Source organism: Orbicella franksi, chromosome 13 (assembly GCF_964199315.1).
Source record: "Orbicella franksi chromosome 13, jaOrbFran1.1, whole genome shotgun sequence".
Taxonomy (NCBI): domain Eukaryota; kingdom Metazoa; phylum Cnidaria; class Anthozoa; order Scleractinia; family Merulinidae; genus Orbicella; species Orbicella franksi.
Window position 1 is genome coordinate 16,649,370 of NC_138157.1, and position 20,681 is coordinate 16,670,050.

General features: G+C 37.7%; 1 protein-coding gene across 2 annotated transcripts; it reads left to right on the top strand.

Moving 5' to 3' along the window:
• The first annotated feature begins 88 nt into the window (after window positions 1-88).
• Window positions 89-20,660, top strand: LOC145466444 (SUMO-activating enzyme subunit 2-like). 2 transcript variants are annotated; one of them, XR_014041892.1, is made up of 20 exons: window positions 89-501; window positions 1,635-1,718; window positions 4,398-4,468; window positions 5,048-5,112; window positions 5,513-5,613; window positions 6,709-6,830; window positions 6,996-7,188; window positions 7,933-8,029; window positions 9,068-9,158; window positions 9,736-9,793; window positions 10,087-10,180; window positions 10,822-10,934; window positions 11,193-11,294; window positions 12,229-12,282; window positions 12,943-13,000; window positions 13,339-13,377; window positions 13,910-14,015; window positions 14,552-14,673; window positions 15,194-15,680; window positions 18,557-20,660. XR_014041892.1 is itself a non-coding variant. In XM_081450163.1 (19 exons), the coding sequence occupies exons 1-19, from the start codon at window positions 340-342 to the stop codon at window positions 15,352-15,354; spliced, it is 1,893 nt and encodes a 630-aa protein (XP_081306289.1). In that variant the 5' UTR covers window positions 89-339; the 3' UTR covers window positions 15,355-17,241. The 2 variants fall into 2 exon arrangements, 1 of the variants encoding a protein (XP_081306289.1); XM_081450163.1 differs by lacking the exon at window positions 18,557-20,660 and having other exon boundaries at window positions 15,194-17,241.
• The last annotated feature ends 21 nt before the right edge of the window (window positions 20,661-20,681 follow it).

The window sequence follows — 20,681 nt, forward strand, 5'->3', positions numbered from 1 at the left end:
GTTTCCAGTTTCCAGTTTCCAGACGAATCGTGCGCCAAAACATAAAGTAGCCAATCAAAAGAGTGAATCGCTTTACTAGGGGGTGGTGTTAGACCTATTCTTCCAAAAAGTCTAAATAAAACTGAAAAAGAAAAACCATAAAAATATAATAGACTTAGACAATACGAAAATATTTGAAGTTGTATTTTTCTCCTGTAAGAGCTATATTTCGTAAAATGTCAGTGATAAAGAGATCTTTTCAATTCCTATAGTTAACACCCACCCGGTCGGTAAAGATTTGCTCTGACCAACTAAAATACAACCGCTGACCGCTTGAAACAAGCCGGTGAAATTTTCAAGATGGCGTCGATGGCGGGAATATCGGACATTTATCGCAATGTTTTAGGAAGTGATTTGTCTCAGTGCGTGGAAAACTCAAAAGTCCTGGTGGTTGGAGCAGGTGGTATTGGATGTGAGCTTCTAAAGAATTTGGTTTTAACCGGTTTCAAGGACATTGAAGTAGTAAGTATTCAAATCGATTGAGTCCGGACACGAAAAACGTGCGAAGAAACATGTGTGCTTTCCTTTGTTGCAGATGCGTTAAAATTTTGATTTTCGCTACAGTTTCATTGGATTTTTATTCAAGACATCTCATTCCATCCCAAATCTGCATTTCATTCAATTATTATTGTACATAAGTAGTGCCTTCGATCACAGGCTGCCTGTGTGGTCTGCGATAACAGAGCTATTCTTTACTTCCCAGGCATCAGATTTCAGTACCGTTTCATATTTCAGTAGATCCAGGGAGGTTATATCTATGAAGCTGGAAACAAGATCATAGTTACGATGGTCATTTTGATAATCAGTGATCTGCGCAATAAGGATGTTAATTAAGTACAGTTTCACGTTACATCGTTACATAACAAAGGGGACGGTGAATGTTGTTGTTGTTGTTTTTTTGGAGGGGTAAGGGTGTAAAAGGAGAACTCTCTGCTATTGCGTGTATATGGACTGGAGGACATGCTAGTGTAGTTTAGATTAGATTAACATTGTAAGTTCCAGAAAATATTCATACCCTTCCCAATCGCTCTGGAAATCCAGTGAAATGACTTCTGTCCTTTATTTGCCTGATGGGTAAGTGAAGGTTTTTCGAGAGAGGACATTCAAATTACAGACTGAAGTCTAGTATGCTGTAGCAGGTGACTCTTGGGTCAGTAAAATACAGGGCGAACTTGAAAATTAAATTTCCTTTGTGCCATTTAAATTGGTACCAGCAGTTTTCAGAGGAACCTGACAGAAATGCTTTGAGAATGACTTGATCCTCTTTGTGTCTTAGTGGCACATCTGCTTTACAGGATAGATGCTACCAAAACTAGGAAATAGCTGTAGCTCTTGACTTGAGTAGCTATACCAGGCACGGATCTAGGATAAATGGCAACTGATTTCTGAAGCAATGAAATTATGCCGCCGACTGGCACAAGCTTCTAGAGGGGTCCTAGGTCCTTCCCCCCCAGAAAGTGTTTTGGATTTTTTGTTCAGTCTGTAATCATTAGTACATTGTAAACATACAGGTTAATGATAATGTGTTATTTTTATTTATTTATTTATTTATTTTTATTTATTTATTTATTTATTTATTTACTTTTTTTTTGCAGATTGACCTGGACACCATTGATGTTAGCAACTTGAATCGTCAGTTTTTATTTCAGAAGAGACATGTGGGAAAGTCCAAAGCACAGGTACTGTACATGACTGTATATTATAGTGTGACATGTTTGTAGCTTTTAAAGATCATAATATTTTTAAGAGCATCCAAAACTGGTATTAGAAATAACTGGAAGAGTATACATTAATTTCTTATTCAATGCCAAATGCAAGTAAGATTAGCCAGCAAATATAGATGTATTTGTACAAATCCTTTTGTGTTTGATGGCAAGAGTAAGATCTGAGCTCAAACAAATGACCATTCATCAGGACACAGTGAAAAGGCTGTCTGATAGCCCGGGACTAGTGAAACAATCAGTTGGGCTAGCGCTGTCTTATCACAGGTTGCCTGACAGGCAAACATGAAGTGGACATGAGTGAAACACTGTTGCTTTTTTTTTGTTTTTTGTTTTTTTTTCCTAATGGCAAACTTCACACGTTGTGTTTAACAGACAGTTTGTGAGAGGAAGTGAAACAATAGAAATGCTTTTTCTAAGATACAATGTAGAGTAAAATGTAAAATTTAAGCGACTGAAGTCAATTTTTTGCCTGATCGCATGTTCCGACAGCGCGGTGGCAGTGCAAGACAAAAACTTGCCATAACAAGGTTATCACATATTTTCATCGTTATCCATGTAGTTAATAGTTTGCTCAAGTAAGCATATGTCTTGAAGCATATGTAACCGTGAAAGCAAGGAGCACTGTCCAGAGTGGTAGCCAAGATTTCATTTGGTTATTTATAGTACGACTGAACAAAATGTGTGACAAATTAAAAGGACATTAACACATAAAATGAATTTACTATCATTTACAAACTACAAAATAAGACAAAGCGTATGACTTTAATTATTGACGTATTCCTTTCCTGAAAGAAAAATTTCAGCGATATTTGGCAAACAGCTGTTTTAAAAAACATGTTGCGTGACGGCGTTACTTACGTGTGTAAATTATTTTGATATGTTGTTTTGACTACGCGTAAATTAAAACTTCGACTGGGTTTTTTAAAAGAGCTTAAATTTTCTGTACTTTCTTAGATTCTTGTATGAAAGCTTCTTTGAATGAAGAAAAAGTCAGCTGCTATACCATTTGGGAGTGAAGTGCTTCTAAGTCAGTCGTCAGTTCAAACTCATTGTTAACATGACATGAATTTACGTCTAGAATTTTCCACTGTCTTTTTTTGGAAAGTCAAATCTCAGAGCCTTAATCTTTCATTATCCAGCAGCTTTAATCCTGACCTAGTAAATACTGTATCTCCATAATTAATGTACAGTGAAATAGCGTAAGTGGTGTGACCAAGTCAAGGTTTACAATTGTTTGTGAAAAAATTCATGTATGCCGCCTTGCGTCTTTGTCTACAAGCATGAATACCTGCAGCTAAATTTTATTACAGTACCTAGGAGATGAAAACGGATGACTTAAGTCTTGTTGTTATTTGTGGGTATGAAATTTCCAAGAGCTAGGGAGACCCAAGTAAAAAAGTCATGGAAATTCCAGGGGGTGGGGGGAGTACTGTGAAGCCCCCTGGAACAGAAAATCCTGGGGGGTGGGGGTCAAACTGGAAATGAACCCTCCATGAGGGGTATGGATATTTTCTAGAACCACACATTAAGCGTTCTAAATGTTTTATTGTATAAGGTTTAATTCGAAAGGGAAATCAAAGAGAATAGGCCCTTTGCAGCTGGGGTCACGTGACCAAATTTTTCGTAGAAAATTTTTTTATTATGGGCGATAACTTAAAGAATGCCAGGAATGGGAAGAGTGCATCAAAAATGACAAAATGGCCAAGTTTGAGGACCCTGGAATTAAAGAGTAAGTTTATGCAACACTTTGAATTCTCGGAAAATTTAGAAGATTTGTTTGAAAAATGTTCCTGGAGAGCAAGGCCTTGCTCTCCAACAATTTTTTCCATACAATTGTCTTATTTTTTTCAAAAATTCAGACTGTCATAAAATCTCATTCTTTAATGATGGGGGCCTCAAACTTGGCCATTTTGATATTTTCAACATGCTTTTTCCATTTCTGGCATTCGTTAAGTTATAGCCCATAATTTTATGAAAAATAGGTCGCGTGATGGCTTACACTGTAGCTGCAAAGGGCCTATTAGTTCATCTAAGCTCCGTATTATTAATTAACATTATTTTTGCTTATTATTATTTTAATTAATTATCCTTATTAATAAAATAATTTCAGGCTAGCTCCTCAGAGATTTGGGCTAGTAAGATGAAATTACAGCTTGCCCAAGGGCAAGCAGAGTGTTTGAATTTCATCTCACCCTGATTCATTGGTTAGGAGATGTTTAAAGGTGATATGGTTAGGCAGAGAAAAACATCTCAAGGGACATAAATCTGGAAGTAGATAAAAGAAAATAAAATCCCTGACAGTTTCTTATTTGGAAGAAAAGGGTACAGAGTACTAGAATGTCTTGACTTTACGTACATGTAGGCAGAAATTCTATCCTGGTTGAGCAGAGAATTAAATAATTTGTTAGAAATGTTCTGGTTAATTATTTTGTGGTCTTCTAGTTTATGTATATTTTGTTAACTATTGACGACGATTTATTTCATTCACTGTTCTCTTTCAAAAAGCAACTAGTGCTTACTAGTGTACAACATTCTTTGACTAAGATGTGGATTTGACTCAGTTGACCGAGTTAATGCTGTGGTCCTTTAAACAACTGTAATCAAAGATAATTTGTCACTACATTCATTGAACAGGTCTCACGTGAGAGTGCACTGCGATTCAATCCTGATGCAAACATCAAAGCTCACCATGATAACATCATGAGGTAACGTAAGGCACAGAGTTAGCAAAGTGAAATTCAGTAATCAAAAAAAGATGCTTGTCATTTGTCAGGCAGTGTGAGATTTTATAGAATGATAGTGAGTAACTCACCCCTCCTTCCATCCATGCTTTGCCTGTTAGGCAGGCTTTGGTACGTACTGATACATGGACATTCCATGATTACCTCCACCCATTCAGCATCTTAATTAACAATAATCAATTCTTACTATATGCAGAGCTGTCATTAAGTTTTGATTTGACTGACTTGTAGTCTCGATGATCTTCACACCCGTAACAAAGTTGTTACTTTATGGGTGAATTGTATCAAAAATAGGCAGTTTCATCTGCAACATCAAGGGTTCATCAAGCATACTCAGCTGTAGCAGGTGTTACGAGTTATGGCCCTTAATGACATGCCTGATATGTTATAATCAAATTCTTCTAATCAGTTCTTGATAAACGAAAAGAGATACATTGTATAGTATCTTAATCTTCTAGCAGATAATGCGAATTTGTCTGTTGATTACAACTTACTCCAAGTAAATTCTTTATTGCTAAATTAAAATGTTTAATATTTTTACAGCCCAGAGTATAATGTGGAGTATTATAAGCAGTTCAATGTGGTGATGAATGCTCTGGACAACAGAGGTGAGACCTGTGGCTTTCATATGCTGGGCTAAAGGTCATTTATTTTGCTACCATGGAGGAGGGGGGGGGGGGTAACCCTTGCTCTTGCTGTTTTTGTCAGCTGTCTCAACAACTGTCTGCATTGGTCCAAGTGTTCACTATCACGGTTTTTTTAGCATGAAGAGACTACATGTAGGAGTATTTCTACTTCCCCCTGGATAGGATGCTAAGTATTAAGTACTCCATCACAGGGTTACTCCAGGTTACCACCATGTCATGCAAGTACTTAGCATACATGTAGCTGTTTGATTTTACAAAAAGAGGAATCCAGTAAGTGAAAATTCTTAAATGTACTGAACATTTTAATATTTTTTACATGTATGTTTAATTTGAATGTTTTTTGTTTTGTTTTGTATATTAGCTGCCAGAAACCATGTCAATAGAATGTGTCTGGCAGCAGACGTGCCACTGGTGGAAAGTGGTACTGCTGGCTATCTTGGACAGGCTACTGTTATTAAAAAGGTATCAATACTAAATATATTTTATGCATTTTACTCTGCAATTAGACACTGACACAAATTTGATGCTTTTGTTTTAAAAAGCCTGTGACTGCTGGGTTTGTTTTCTACTGTACATGTGTGTCGTTAATAACTTACATTTATTTTGGTAGGGTACTCAGCTGTGTTCTCTTTGAAATCTGCAAATCTGATTGGTTCTCTCACCATTTTCTATTTAACAATTTGTTGACTCAGGCTGCACCCTTGTCAACTATCATGCATAGAAATCAAGAGGGAATAATCTTGCTAATAGTTTTGGTATAATAATAAATCTACTAGTTGTTCAAAACTTCATCTAAATCCTGATCACAGACACTAAATGCAAAGAAGCAGCCGCCAGTTTGCTAACAAGCATTCACTGTAGGTTACTCACTATCTACAACAGAGTACATAGTGAGTAGCATAGCCAATCAGAGAATGGCATTCTTGATAGAACTCTAGTAGATTTATGTAATTGCTGATAAAAAACGATTGGCGTGCCCTGCTCTTGGAACTGAAAACTATTCTGAAGTTTAGGTTTAATACACAAAATTGTAGGTTTGGTGCTGTTATCCTTTAGAGTATCCACTAACAAAAAAATCGACTAATCGCACCCGTGTTTTGTATGAGCAATAGTTATCTCGGCTTTGCCTTGTTGACAACAGTCACTCATGAATAGTAAAGTCAGGCTCATAGTCTAATAATTTCAATTGTTAAATAAATTAAATATTTCAGCCCGGATTTTTGCATTTTACTTATTTCATGTTTCACGTTGATCTCTGAACCTCTAAAAGCTTGACTATTGTTGAAATTATGCAAATTTACATAATAATCCCATCCAAAAACAAGTGCACACAATTGTAAACCCTCACGGAAAACGTCCACAAAGAAAGCTTACGTTAGACTAGTATTTAGGAATTTTATGGGATACCCAAAGCAATGGAAGACTATACTAGGGGATATAACTTTTGATTGAAAGTCGACCTTAACAGCTGTCACTATGAAAATAAAACCACTGAATGGATGATACGCTCTTGACAAATTTGTATTCCATCATTCTGTTTCTCTTTTCAATGAACAGGGTGTGACAGAGTGTTACGAGTGTCAGCCCAAACCAACCCAGAAAACATTTCCTGGCTGCACCATCAGAAATACTCCTTCAGAACCTATACACTGTATTGTCTGGGCAAAACATCTTTTCAAGTATGTATAGCATGCAAGCAAAATGTTTATACATGACATTAAAAAAGATTAGAAACTAGAGAAATTATTTTATATGGTACGTGTGAATTGGTGTTTTGACAACAACAATCAGACTGACTGCGTAATGTATGCTTGATGTGCAGTATACTCTCTGGTATGTTACAGCCAACTGTTCGGCGAGGCTGATGCAGATGAAGAGGTGTCTCCTGATACAGAGGATCCAGAGGCTGTTGGAGGGGCTGGAGAAAAGGCAGTGCAGAATCAAGAGAAAGAGAATGCTGCTGGAGGTATTGAGAGAGCATCAACAAGAACATGGGCAGAGGAGATAGGATATGATCCTGTTAAATTGTTCAATAAAGTAAGTTATGAATTGTTGTTGTTGTTGTTGTGGTTGTTGTCATCTAGTCTGAGTCAATGCACATTTCTAGGTACGTTTGTGTGGAGAGATGATTGTGTTCATGTATATGTAAGAATCAACCTGAACACATAAATTACACATCTACATGTATATTCTACACTGATTAAAAATGTTATTATCATAATGTGACAAAGATGATTAAGAGGATCAATAGCCAAAAGTACAATTATGTATTCCAATCAGAATGACATTTCTACAGCTCATTTGCAGTTCCTGTAATTTATCACTTCAAAACCAAGCTTGCTCAGGCCAGTACTGCAAGAAAATGGACCTCATTGTACTTAACCTGTACTGTCAAAACCAAGCCAGTATTTTCCCAGTATCACCCAGCTTGCAATTTGTTGTACATGTAATATGGAATTTTGGGGTCCATGTGGTATTGCTGAAAGAGTTAAAAAGTAAGAATAAGAGCCAAACAGATACACTTTAAGAATCTCTGTAGGGGATGCCACTTCAGTATGGAACCTGCCTGGAATATATTATATACTACAGTGAATGTTCAGCAACTGGGGTCTGGAGAGGGAGAGTTGTTTTAACTTAGGCTGAAAAGTTACAAAACAAATGACACACTTTCCCCATGATCAGTTCTTGTCCTACAATTTACCTGTAGTATAATTATGTGTGAGCAGAGTTAAAACTGACCTTGTCTCATTCATGATTTGTTTCTGTTTGGATCTCATTCAGTTGTTCAGTGAAGACATAAAGTACCTTTTATCAATGGATAAGCTTTGGAGAAAGAGGAAACCTCCTGTGCCACTTGACTGGGAAAGTATTAAAAAAGGTGAGGAGAAATGTACGTCTATCATTCTATAATATAAACATCTACCATAGCATTTCATCTGGATGAGATAATGGCCTTAACTGTTAAGCCTGGCTCTCATATGCCGCCGACCTACCCACGACGTAGGCGCTGGTTGCAAGTGATGATGTTTGGCAATCTGTTCTGGTGGGTCCCCGGTGCATCTGCGATGGATCGCTGACATACTCAAATTGATGTGAAATCCAAATCAAATTGGCACAATTTAATTCAACCATTCCATCTGTAAAGTATGGAATTGTGGGAAAAAATTGAGTTGTTATGTAATACATTGCATCCGCAGATGGTCCAGATGATGTTCACATAAAAATATTTTCTTCGCAGACAACCGCCACCAACCACAGCTTGCATGCGAAGTTGAATTTAGCTCAGCTTTGCAGGCAAGGCGGTGATCAATGCCGGCAGTCAAGGAAGTGATGGTGGCTATGTCCTAGGTATATCTGCGGCATATGAGAACCAGGCTTTAGACGGTATTCTACTTAATAAACTGTTAAATTTTCTTTCTATTTCTTAGAGATTATTTCATATCCAATAGACTACTGTTAAGTTTTAAAAAATGACTTCATCCCCCTCCTCACCCAAAAAAGGAGGTCTTTCTGTGAGTACTGGATGCTAGTGAATCACATTGCTTCACCAAATTTGTATCTCATTCTAAGTGTATTTTAGAACAGTATTGTTTGTTGTCTAATATTTTATTTGTATTTCATCATTTGTGACTGTTACCTACTGAAGGAATCAAAAGGTTTCTAAATCCAGAACCTGTTGCAGGGACCAGTTGCTGGAACTTGTCCTCTCTTGTGTGCTCATCTTAATGTACTATGGCATAGTAAATGGTTTTAACACAAAATTTATGGGGTATCGATACTGTCTAGTGTGTGGTAGTGCTGCAAACGACTGTGATTGCTCAGATTTACAATTTTATTTACTATAATTATTAATGGCTGGGTCACAGATTATCTCTGAGTTGTAAATTATAATTTTTTTTTTACTACTATTTTTCAGCATGTAATAATGAAGAAAAAGAGGCAGATAATGGTTTGCAGGACCAAAGAGTATGGAGCCCAGAGGAGTGTGCTGACATCTTCAGCCAAAGGTTGGTTAATCTTTGCTTTTGTCGTATGTTTTTAGGCACCTGGTTGTGCATGCAGAGTCACTCTGTACTTGCAAATGTACATTTACAATCTAGCTTAATAGAATGAATATGAATAATTTCATTAGTTTAAGGCACCCACCTTGCATTTGGAAACTTAGCATACATTAAATTTGTTCATTTAATGTTCATTGTTCCAGAAAATCTCCATTTCCCCCATGGAAAGGTTTCTAATTTAAAATCCCCCTCTGGAATTACCAGTTTAGTTTCCTAGTTTTAATTTAATTTAATTTTATTTAATTTAATTTTTTTAATTTTAAAAAATGTTAGCTGTTGAGACCCCCACCCCCTTGGAATTTCATGGGGTGGGATATTTCTTGGACGTTTTGCACAAGTAAAAATTAAATAATCATGTAAAAAAAAAATAGCTTCTTAAAAGCTTTTATGGTGTTTTGATGGAAAATTGTCCAGGTGTCATTTAGTTTAGTTATACATGTATGTGTGTTTATTGTCGAGGTATACCATGTTTACTTTTTAACAATGCAAAAATGTAATGGAAAAAGTGACTTTCTTGTTTCAGCATTGATATTCTAAAGCAACAGTTACTAGCAAGAGGAGAAGATCTTGTCTGGGATAAGGTCAGTGTTTGGTAATCTGCAAATCACATTTTACAGGAAATATGACGAACGTTTGTCCCCACCACAAAATGTTTTTGAAAATTATGAATGGGCATGTCTTACAAGATAAACTGTCGCTGTAACATGGCCCCGCTTCATTTCCTTGCAACATGTCTCCTAGCGTGTTCCAACCTTAAATGCTGATGATGACAACTTACATGCTTGTTGTAATGCTTGTATGTTAGAGATAATGTGAATAAAATAGTTATTTGTTAAAAATGTACGTTCACTTGGTTGCCACTGACAATCCACAGGATGACCCGGCTTCAATGGACTTTGTAACGAGCGCGGCAAATATCAGAGCGCACATTTTTAGTATAACCATGAGGAGTCGCTTTGATGTAAAAGGTTTGTAAAAAAAAACCCTTGTTCCTGTACATTATGTGTAAATCTGTCAACATTTTTAATGTATCTGTGGAATAATACGGCTTCTAAACTACACTTACAAACATGTGCTACTAAAAACAGTTTGTCACTTGTAGTCTGTAGAGTACAAATAACGCCTGAAACGAGTATAAATCCCAGGGTATTTGCATTTCAGGAAACCAATAGAACAATTAGTTCTGGTTTTCTTGGTCTTAGTGCTCTTGGACAACACAATACTGTGTTTTGCATTGCCTCAGTTTTCAGAAAGAAAAGCGTTGTAGAATAAATCTCTTGTTTAACAAATAGCATCGCTGTGCCCTTTTACTTATCATTTTTAGCCTGACTTGCTCTATGGGCTCCGTTGCCAAAATATTGCAAGACTCGTAAAAATATACAACTGTACAAGGTGCCAGAGGTAATAAAAGTACATGGATTAATTTCTATACTACTTTCTGAGAGAATGTAACTGAAAGTATAAAAGCACTGCACCAAGTTAACTTTACCATGAATATTTATTATTATTATTATTATTATTATTATTATTATTATTACTATTATATATTTTTGTTATTCTGTGGAGATGGTCATGTGACATCGGTGTTTTACTTTTCTTATTTTTATAGCCATGGCAGGCAATATTATTCCAGCCATTGCCACAACAAATGCGATAATTTCAGGGGTGATAGTCATGCAGGCTCTAAACATCCTGAATGGGAAGCTGGACAAATGTAGAACGGTTAGTCTGTTCAAATAGAACAAGATTATCTGAGAGAATGGAATACTGCACACTCTGGCTTGTATTGTGCTCACTTACTGATTGCTCATGTCAGACAAAAGGCATTTTGAATTCATGCATTTTGACTAGTTTTTGGAAAGTTTTAATTAGTCTTACATTTAGGAAAATTAAAGTTTAATTGACAGCCCAATTGTAGTGTAAGTGAAGGTTTTTGGTTGAGAATTTTCTGTATACCGTCTAATTGCATTCTCGTTGCAGATCTATCTTAACCGACAACCGAATCCAAGGAAGAGATTATTAGTGCCTTGTAGCCTGGTTCCTCCAAACCCCAAGTGCTACGTCTGTGCTGCCAAACCCGAGGTGAGGAAAGAAAGCAAAAAGAAACATGAATTTCAAGGCCATGTTCTTTGCAGAAATGATTGAAATGTTGTTAGTTGTTTTTCATTAAATTGTCGCTTTTAAGGGGGTTTCATTAACTTTTTGAGCAGAAGGGCAACTGGTTTTCACAGGCGACGAACCTATTTGAACTGAACTTCTTTATAAGAAAAAAACTCAACGCAAGATGGTTAAACTGGGCGGGTAAAACCTTCCTCACAGCCGGTCAATTTGCCCGGTGCCTGGCCCTTAATGAAACCTCGGGCCTGCATTACAAAATGCACGTCTTGAACATTTCAGTATCCTGAATTTTCAAGTTAATAATTGGTAATCTGTCGTACTCAGCATTCCCAATCTTTTCCCATCTTTACTATTTCCTTCTTCAGTTCAGTCAGGTGTTATTTTTACACTTTAGTGAACTATTAAAATTGGTTTTCTACATCTTAAAAATGACTAGTGATCGTATAATTTGAAGAGGAGCTATCATTGGCATATCCTCGAAACCATTTCTTCAAAAGAAACATTTTTAATGGTGGTAACCTGAAAAGAGTGGTAAAGTTTTCTTAAAAATTACTAAATATGTTATTAGATGATGCATTTGTACAGCGTATTCATTTTGTATGGCGACGGGTGGGCGTAAAAACTTGCTAACATACTTACTATAACATGCTTGCTAACATATTTTATTTAAACATGATTTTGCCTTGTTAAGGTGTGGGGTGTGTATGGCATGAGCAACTAAATTTTAACCTTGGGCCTATACCCACTTAGGGTTATGGTCAAAATCTAAATCTAAATCTTAGTTAAACCACTTTTAAACATGTTTAACCTGTCGGTGTGAATGGAGTATACCTATAGGGTAAGTCTTCTCTGTCTGGAAGATTGATTTGCGATTTTCCGGATTTCTGTACCACTATAGGTGACTGTTTTTGTAAACACAGAAACTCTCACAGTCAAGACGTTAGAAGAAAAGGTGAGCTGGAATATTCTATTTTATCTTTTGCATTTAGTTCAGAGACATTGCCTACTCGGTACCCTACTGCGGTTGTGACGTTTTGGAAGAAACAAAGCGTAAACATCATTCCAATGCTACCGACAAATATTAGTGGAAACAAGCTATCAGCTGGGTAGCGTACAGCTTGATTAGTTTCCAGTCTAATACTGTGTTCATTGAAGAATACACTATTGTAACCTCCTGAGACGTGTCTACTTGCTTATTGTGGAAAATGTTTGTCATTCTTATCGTTACAGCGTTTTTCCCTTCCTGTCGTTAAACCAAGCCCAAAATCCATTCAAATCACATTTAGCCAATCACAACAGACGCAAATGATCTAATAAACCAATCAGAATTTATTCATCAAATACCAAGCTCGGGAAATGCGTGCACAGCACCTCACGATTATAATTATTATTGGCCTTCCTGATTGGTCGAAGAAAATAAACAGCATGTTTCCTCTGACTCGTTAGAGCTCGTCGGACAAGATTTTTACACCCGTTGCAGAGCTCGACAAATGCAGAACTAAATCAAGAAAAGACTTACGTTCGGTATTACCAACCAGAACGGCCTTACGTAAAAAAAATAAATAAATAAATAAATAAACGAAACAACGACTCTTTCATCTATTTAATGTAGATACTTAAGGAAAGATTTGGAATGGTGGCCCCCGATGTCGAAATAGAGGATGGCAAAGGTTAGTTCTCTCTTTGTTTCATTAACATTTTGCGTTTATTCATTTGAAGAGAAACTTCGAGCACAGACATCTCCTTGCGACTTAACTGTAAAACAGACTGCGTTGCTTTTGGTTTACAATCAAGTCACGATGACTGCTGCTTGCGGTTCGCCTGATTTTCCCGCCTTTTATCACGCTTACCACTCCCTGCGCTTTGACCCAGTTATGCGGAGTAGTCAGCTTGCAGGAGACTGAGAAATAAAGCTGAGAGATATGATAGACCGGGAACCAACGCTAAGTACGTTTCCTGGACGGAAAAGAACATCTGCTAACTTAAAACAATTTCTTTTTGCTCTCAGGCAGCATATTAATATCAAGCGAAGAGGGAGAAACAGACGGTACGTTATTCTTTTTAAATTGTTAACAGAACTTTTTGATTGACCATAGCTTTCAGTTCTTGCTCATTCCTTTATTTAAATCCAGATCTGGACAGAGGACATTCTATTACCGTGCAGTCAGCTTTTGGAACAGTTTAGACAACCCTCTTAAACTCTGCGACTCTGTTCCTACTTTTAAACGTAAATTGAGGCTAATTTGTTCGCCACTTTTCTCTCAAGTCGGTCTTAGTTTTTGCTTTATTACAACAATTTCTGTTTTTATATAATCTTTATCTTATAATTTTTAGTTTCTGCTATCAAATTATTCATGTTCTTTTTTTATTCGTCATTGTATCATCGTAATGTTTAGAAACGCCATCATTTTAACTTATGTTGACTTAAAAATTTGTATCATTGTCACTGAAAAGCCCTCTTTAGGGAGTGTCAGTAAAGTTTGAGTTGTTGTATTATTTTCAACTCTTCTAAGTTCTCATGCTTGTATTCTGCTACAATTATTCAAACCTAATCCTCTTCTCTCTTCTTTTTTTAATAGAAAATTTACCAAAGACGTTAAGTGAGTTCCACGTTGGTAACAGCTCGAGATTAACAGCGGACGACTTCCTTCAAAACTACCAGCTTGTCCTCAATATTCAACACAGGTGTGCTGGCAAAACAAATGCATAACATACAACTCGATTTATGGGGTTTTTATCTGACATGTTAGTTAGATGTAACCGGTTACATGTTAACATATTAGGAAATAGTTCCTTGCAAATGTTAGAAGTCGTTGAAAACTCTTTCTTGACTCCATTGTCGGTAAGTAAAAATTGAATTTCGCAACGAAGCTGAACTCAGTAAATATGCGACCTTCGTTTCATCGTTGGAACGAGACAACAACGAGACACGTTTGCTCTGTGACTGGTTGAAAAAAGGTCGTAGAACTCTAACCAATGGGAAGAAAGATGCTGTTAGTTTAAACCAATCAGCAGCGAAACCAAAACCAATCAGTAACTTTTTTTTCCCGCGCTGGGCGTCATGATTTTCATTGGTTTGTTGCCTTATTTTCGTTCGTTATGACTGATCAGTGTAAATGGCTGTGATTTGGTGTTTTATATTGAGTCAATCTCTGGCTACTTAGTCGTAACTTCTTTCTAATCATCTACAGCTGTAACTACTCGCAATAATTTCATTATAGAGATAATTTAGAGAGCGATTTAGAGTTTGAGGTGGAAGGTGATGTGCCGGCCCCCATACCTCTTAGTCCGAAGCCCGGCCCGTCAACGGAACCAGAAGAAACAGAAAACCAAGCTGCGACGGGTAAGAGAATATTAGTTCAAGAAAAAAAATACCTCATAGGTTGTTTTAGTCGTCACGCAATGCTCTTCTTCGCGACAGTGATTAACGTTGCGTGACAACTCAGATTGAACATCCTTATAGAAACGCGGAGGCAGTTAATGCTTTCCAAGCTATCACGCGCCTCTCGTGCTCTAGGATAGAAAACGAATGCTGCAAAATGATATTCCTGACAATGTAGCATTGTACAACAGACTTTGCAGCTACGGACCAGAGGACTGGGGCCACGTAAAGGGGATTATGGGTAGTTACGTAGAATTTGAATCAGGACGTGTCTCGATCACCAACAATTTGAGATATTCACTTTTATACCGAGCAACACAGCTGATTTCCGCATGCGGGGGTATTCAGGCAAATCGAAAACGGCAGGAAAAGGGTTGTATTGGGCACATCAACCAAATCAATCGGAACAGAAAGCGGTTAGAAATTACAGCACAAAGTATCCGTTTTGAGTTCGACTAATTCAATCTCGTACGTTTGTTAGGCGGGAACGAAGAGGAATTGATGGTAGTTGATGAACCAGCGCCGTCTCGAAAGAGGAAAGCCAATGATTCCGAAGATCAACAAGACTTGAAGAACGCAAAAAGAGCAAGGGTGTCTAATGCTCCTGTGGACGAAGACGAGGACGATGTTATTGTTCTTTGAGAATTGAGGCTCCTTTGACAAGATAGAGACTTGCAATTTAATGAGAGAGATTCGTAACGAAGACAACACTACGGGGAACGCCGAAGATACAAACTGAGAATTATGCCGAAGTTCTTTTCTTTTTTTTCTCTCTGCCACTGTACTTCGGTAAATTTTCTTCGTCTACTCTGTCCCAGGGCCCCGTATTTTCCGGTACTCGATGAGAGAGAGAGAGAGAGAGAGAGAGAAAGAGAAAGTGCTCGCTCTGAGATCGGAATGACTAACAAAGAATGTCAGTTAAGCCAGACATTCCCTTCAGTATTTTGTTAAGCCTAAAAATAACTCTAGTTGACATTCTTTTAAGAATGGCTGACTGTTAGGATCGAGAAACGCCGGTCAACGTCCCATTTGACAAATCGCTCATATTTTGCCCAAAGATACCCTTAGGTGACCTAACTCTAAAAATCATATTTAAAGGTTCCAGCGAATTTTTATTTTCAGAAATTCGCGAAAATTTGAAAGCGCGGTCAAAGTGCGGTTTTTCGTGTAATAAAATGACCGAAATAAGGTGCGAGGACGAAGCGCTGCTTAAGTCTTACAATAAACTCAATTGACTTCAAACTTCACACAAATGTGGAACAACCACTCTAATTTATTCCTCGCTTTAAACTAATCTCAGATATGTTGATATAGTGGTTTTCCGAGCCATTTTAAAAACAGCTATGAAGCGTGTGAAAAATAACGGCAAAATATAGCTTATGTTTAACAGCATAAAAATGCATCTGGTACCTCACTTTCCGATTATTTTACATTACAGCCTTAAAATATCATTATTAAAGATATACCATGCCAAGTTTTATGCTCGAACTCGCAGTATTTCCCTTTGTGAAAAACGAAAATCTATGTCAATGTGTTGGGCGCAAATAACACAATAATTACGCACGAACCAGAGACAAATCAATTTCAATGGCGAAAGTAAAAGGCTATCATTAATTAGAATCCCGTCAATTCACTGCTATCAGTAGAAACATAATGTCCACTGCATAAAAACTGTTTTCAGACGTTTTCGAACCATTGCGCGTTAACTTTGTTTAATTTCGTGTCCACCGTCATGTCTAGTTTGTCATCGCGTGTATTTCCTTAATGTCAACAACACGTGAATGGTTGTCATAACAAACGCAAGAGATTTCCTGGAACCTTAATGTTTTCGATTCACCAAAACGCTTTAAGTTCGTTAAGACACAATAATGGGTCAACTTGGAATGCTTTTTAGCATCAAGGACGTTAAAGGACTGTAAATTAATCGAGTTGAAATATCTTGAGGCAAATCAAAATCGCGCCCTTATTCTAATTTGGTAAACAGCCGATCTCCGTTCAACTTCAAGAAGTCGAGAAGTTAATCCGGCAATGTATTACCGGTACAACAACAAAATCAAACCGAGGTCATCAAAAGTGTAAGTTTAAAAGTGTAGTGGCAAGTTCCAAATAAATTTCGCCTATATAAATTGGAAACAAGATGTGAAACGGTCTGACCCGAAACAAATAAACAAAATATTAATACGACTAATTTAACCCGAAAATGTTACAGAAAACATACCTAAAAGCCGTCGATTCCCCTCGATACCACTCCGCATTGCCTTAAAGAGGCCAAGCTTTCTGCTGTAAGAATAAGGGGCCTCATGAATCTGTTTTTATTATATCGGCAACCATGCCGCGTGGCTGATATTCGAGACTCGGTAAAAGTTGTCAGACAACCGTACGAGCAGCCCAGTCACGCTTTCACTGCTTTCGCGCAAATGTTCAACATTTCGCAATTACAAGTTTAAAGTAGTGACAGTAGATTGAAATGCGCTTTTCAAAGCTGTACTATCCAGGAGCAATTATTTCTTGTTCTTGAATGGCTTTTAGTTGTAGCTACAGTCGGGGAGCGGGGGGGGGGGGGGGGGGGTACTCCCGGAAATTTCGAATATCTGTATGCGGTGGGAGATTAAGTGGTCTCTAGCTCTTAACGCCAACACTGAAACACCAGATGATTCTCGAAGTATCACAGGGATCACTAAGCAAAATAATTCTGAGTTTAGCTCCGTTGCGTCAGATACCTGTTGGCGCACATATTGCATTGACCGTGGACAGGTGGAAAAACAGTTAAACCAGAAAAGCCTGTTGCACATTGTAATTCAGCATTGTCCAACACGCAATCGGTCTGGTTGTAATGCTAATCGTATTTGATAGAATCTCAAGTTTTCTTTCGACACATACTCACGTACTGGGGTGGTGACATACTACTAGATGGACGTGGCCGGGAGCCACGAGTCAAGTCAGTCAACTCGTAAAGCTCAACCGAGAAGAGTGATAGTGAACCACTGGTAGAAGAACTGCAGATTGTCCCTACGCCTTACCCTGATAGGTCTCTGTGTTATTCTAGTGAACTGATGCTGTTGCAATGATACACGTCTACACGCGATGACAAACTAGACATCACGGCGGACAGGAAATTAAACAAAGATCGAAAACGTCTAAAAACAGTTTTTATGTAGTGGACATTATGAGGACAATATGTTTCTACTGATAGCAGTGAGTTGCTTAATTGATTGAATTGATTGATTTATGATAGCCTTTTACTTTCGCTTTTGAAATTGATTTGTCTATTGTTCGTGTATAATTGTTGTTATTTGCGCCCAACACATTGACATAGATTTCCGTTTTTCTCAAAGAGAAATACTGCGAGTTCGAGCATGAAACTTGGCATGGTATATGTTTAATAATGATATTTTAAGGCTGCAAAGTAAAATAATCGGAAAGTGAGGTACCAGATGCATTTTTATGCTGTTAAACATGACGTATATTTTGCCGTTATTTTTCACACGCTTCATAGCTGTTTTTAAAATGGTTTGGAAAACCACTATATCAACATATCTGAGATTAGTTTAAAGCGAGGAATAAATTAGAGTGGTTGTTCCACATTTGTGTGAAGTTTGAAGTCAATTTAATTTATTTTAAGACTTAAGCAGCGCTTCGTCCTCGCACCTTATTTCGGTCATTTTATTACACGAAAAACCGCACTTTGACCGCGCTTTCAAATTTTCGCGAATTTCTGAAAAATAAAAATTCGCTGGAACCTTATAATATGATTTTTAGAATCAGGTCACCTAAGGGTATCTTTGGGCAAAATATGAGCGATTTGCCAAATGGGTCGTTGACCGGCGTTTCTCGATCCTAACAGTCAGCCATTCTTAACAGTTCTGTTTTAGCCGTAGAGAATTCTAGCACTGTGTTACGATGGATAGTTGTTTTATCGTAGCAGTGTAGTAGAACTCTCTCTTTTGATGACCTATCGCACTGCTCCTCTTTTTTAGCCGAATGTTTTCAAACATTACATTTTCAGCATTTTAATACTTCCTTGAGTGGCCAGACCTATCCGGCGATCACCAAATTAGGTCGCTTTGGGGCTGCTTACTAGAAGTGTACCACATTTCTAAGACAAGTCATTCGGTACGGACTGAATCGTGGCGTAATGTCGTGTTCGCATGTCAAGTGCACACTCTGCCTTACTTGAAGTTTATATAATTGCTGCGCAGGAAGCTACATTGTGTAGCAACGGCAAGAGTAAAGGGAAAGTTAGCCGGAAAGTCCGTTTTCTAGAATAGCCTTGTTCCATGGTAAAACTAGAAGCTAATCACCACTTTATACTTTGCGCGCTTTCTTCGTAACTAGGCGAACAGTGAAAACCATGATCACCGGGAAATGACCGTGCGAGCACTAAAAGACTGGGACGACTCGCCATGGACATAACGCCGCGATAACGTATTTTAAGGTGGCTCCCTAGAATATTTACTAACACCCTCCCTATAGAGCGCGAGTTAGAAAAGGAAACTTTGTTAATTCCTCTTAAAGTTTTCCCTGTAGAGATTTACCAGTATGGGTACTTTTAAAATAAGGCTTATTTTTTGGTTGTCAATTTTTGGATTAAGGCCGTTACCATGGCAACATCTCATCTAATGACAGGCAGATTTTTTCCTCATTTTGGCCTAAACTACTTAATATTTATACTTTCCTTCGGTGAAGTTTTTTCAAACTTTGCCACATCATGGAAATGATATTGCCTGATATTTTGAATTGGTAAAAAGTCAAGGTTGTTCAGATGGTTATTCCAGTGTCCTGTAATTTGTCATTCTTCTAAATGTATTAGATTAGCTCCGACAGATTTTGGCAAAAATAAAGTATTTTATAGGAATTGTATGTTGTTACAACTGAGCCAAATTTTAAAAAAGTTCACCGAAGGAAACGCGAGAACATTCACTGTCAGTTTTGCTTTTTATGCTCATGTTGACGTCATAAAAATCGAAAAACACTTACGTTTTCCTTTGAGCGCGCGCAGATTACCTGAGCTTTCGTCCTAAGCGCGCGTGCAATCGTAAAACTACAGGGAGGTTTGGCTTGACTTTCATTTAATTTGCGCCAATGGTAGCGTAAAGTTTTATTTCTGCTCTTTACTCAGAGACGTGTTTTGTTCCGTTCAGATTTCTATAGAGCAACGTTGAGCTGTTGAAGACCTCTATCAGAAATAAAAGTTCCTGTTTTGTAGTTGCTGTGAGTCTATTTTAACTCGTGATTTGCGATAGCAAGTTACGGGTTGTGGGGAATCAGAGTTTGCAAATTAGCGGTTGGTTTATAATCTGTTGACACTTTTTTTCGTAATTCCACCTTGCTGGTGAAGAATACTTGGAGAACTTTTCTTTCCTTTGATAGACGGACGGAAAAACTGTGATTTGAATACAGATTGCCGGTTTATTGCAGCTTTCAGGACTTAGAAAACAAGATGGCAATTAACACTTGCTTCGAAGTTAGATTCGATTTTTTAAAGGACGGTAGAGCTACGACCGATGTAATGAGCGCAAAGCCGTCGGCAATATTAACATTCAAATTGCGCTTTAGCTCAAAATTCCCAAGCTCGTAAATGAGCGTCTGTTATAGCCCCTTCCAGATCTGATGTTCAGTTAGTTGGCGCTCAGCGCGAAAAAAGGCGTGCGAAAAAAATAGGGGAGAATCGTGGGGTGGGAAGGCAACAGAGCGAGAAATGTTTGGCGATAAAACGCGATCAAACATTGTTTCGTTACCAAACATTTTGCCGTTTGGACACCTTGTTTGATGGTGTTTCATCATGTTTGGCGAGACTTAAAGGTTGACAAACATTCTATCAAACATTGCAAAACATTTTGTTCGTTTGGATCGTGGTCAAACATGTTTGATACATCAACATGTTTGGTTATCAAACAATGTTTCATTGTGTTTTGTCGCCAAACATTTCCCGTTTGAATATAGCTATATATACGTCCACAGCTACAGAG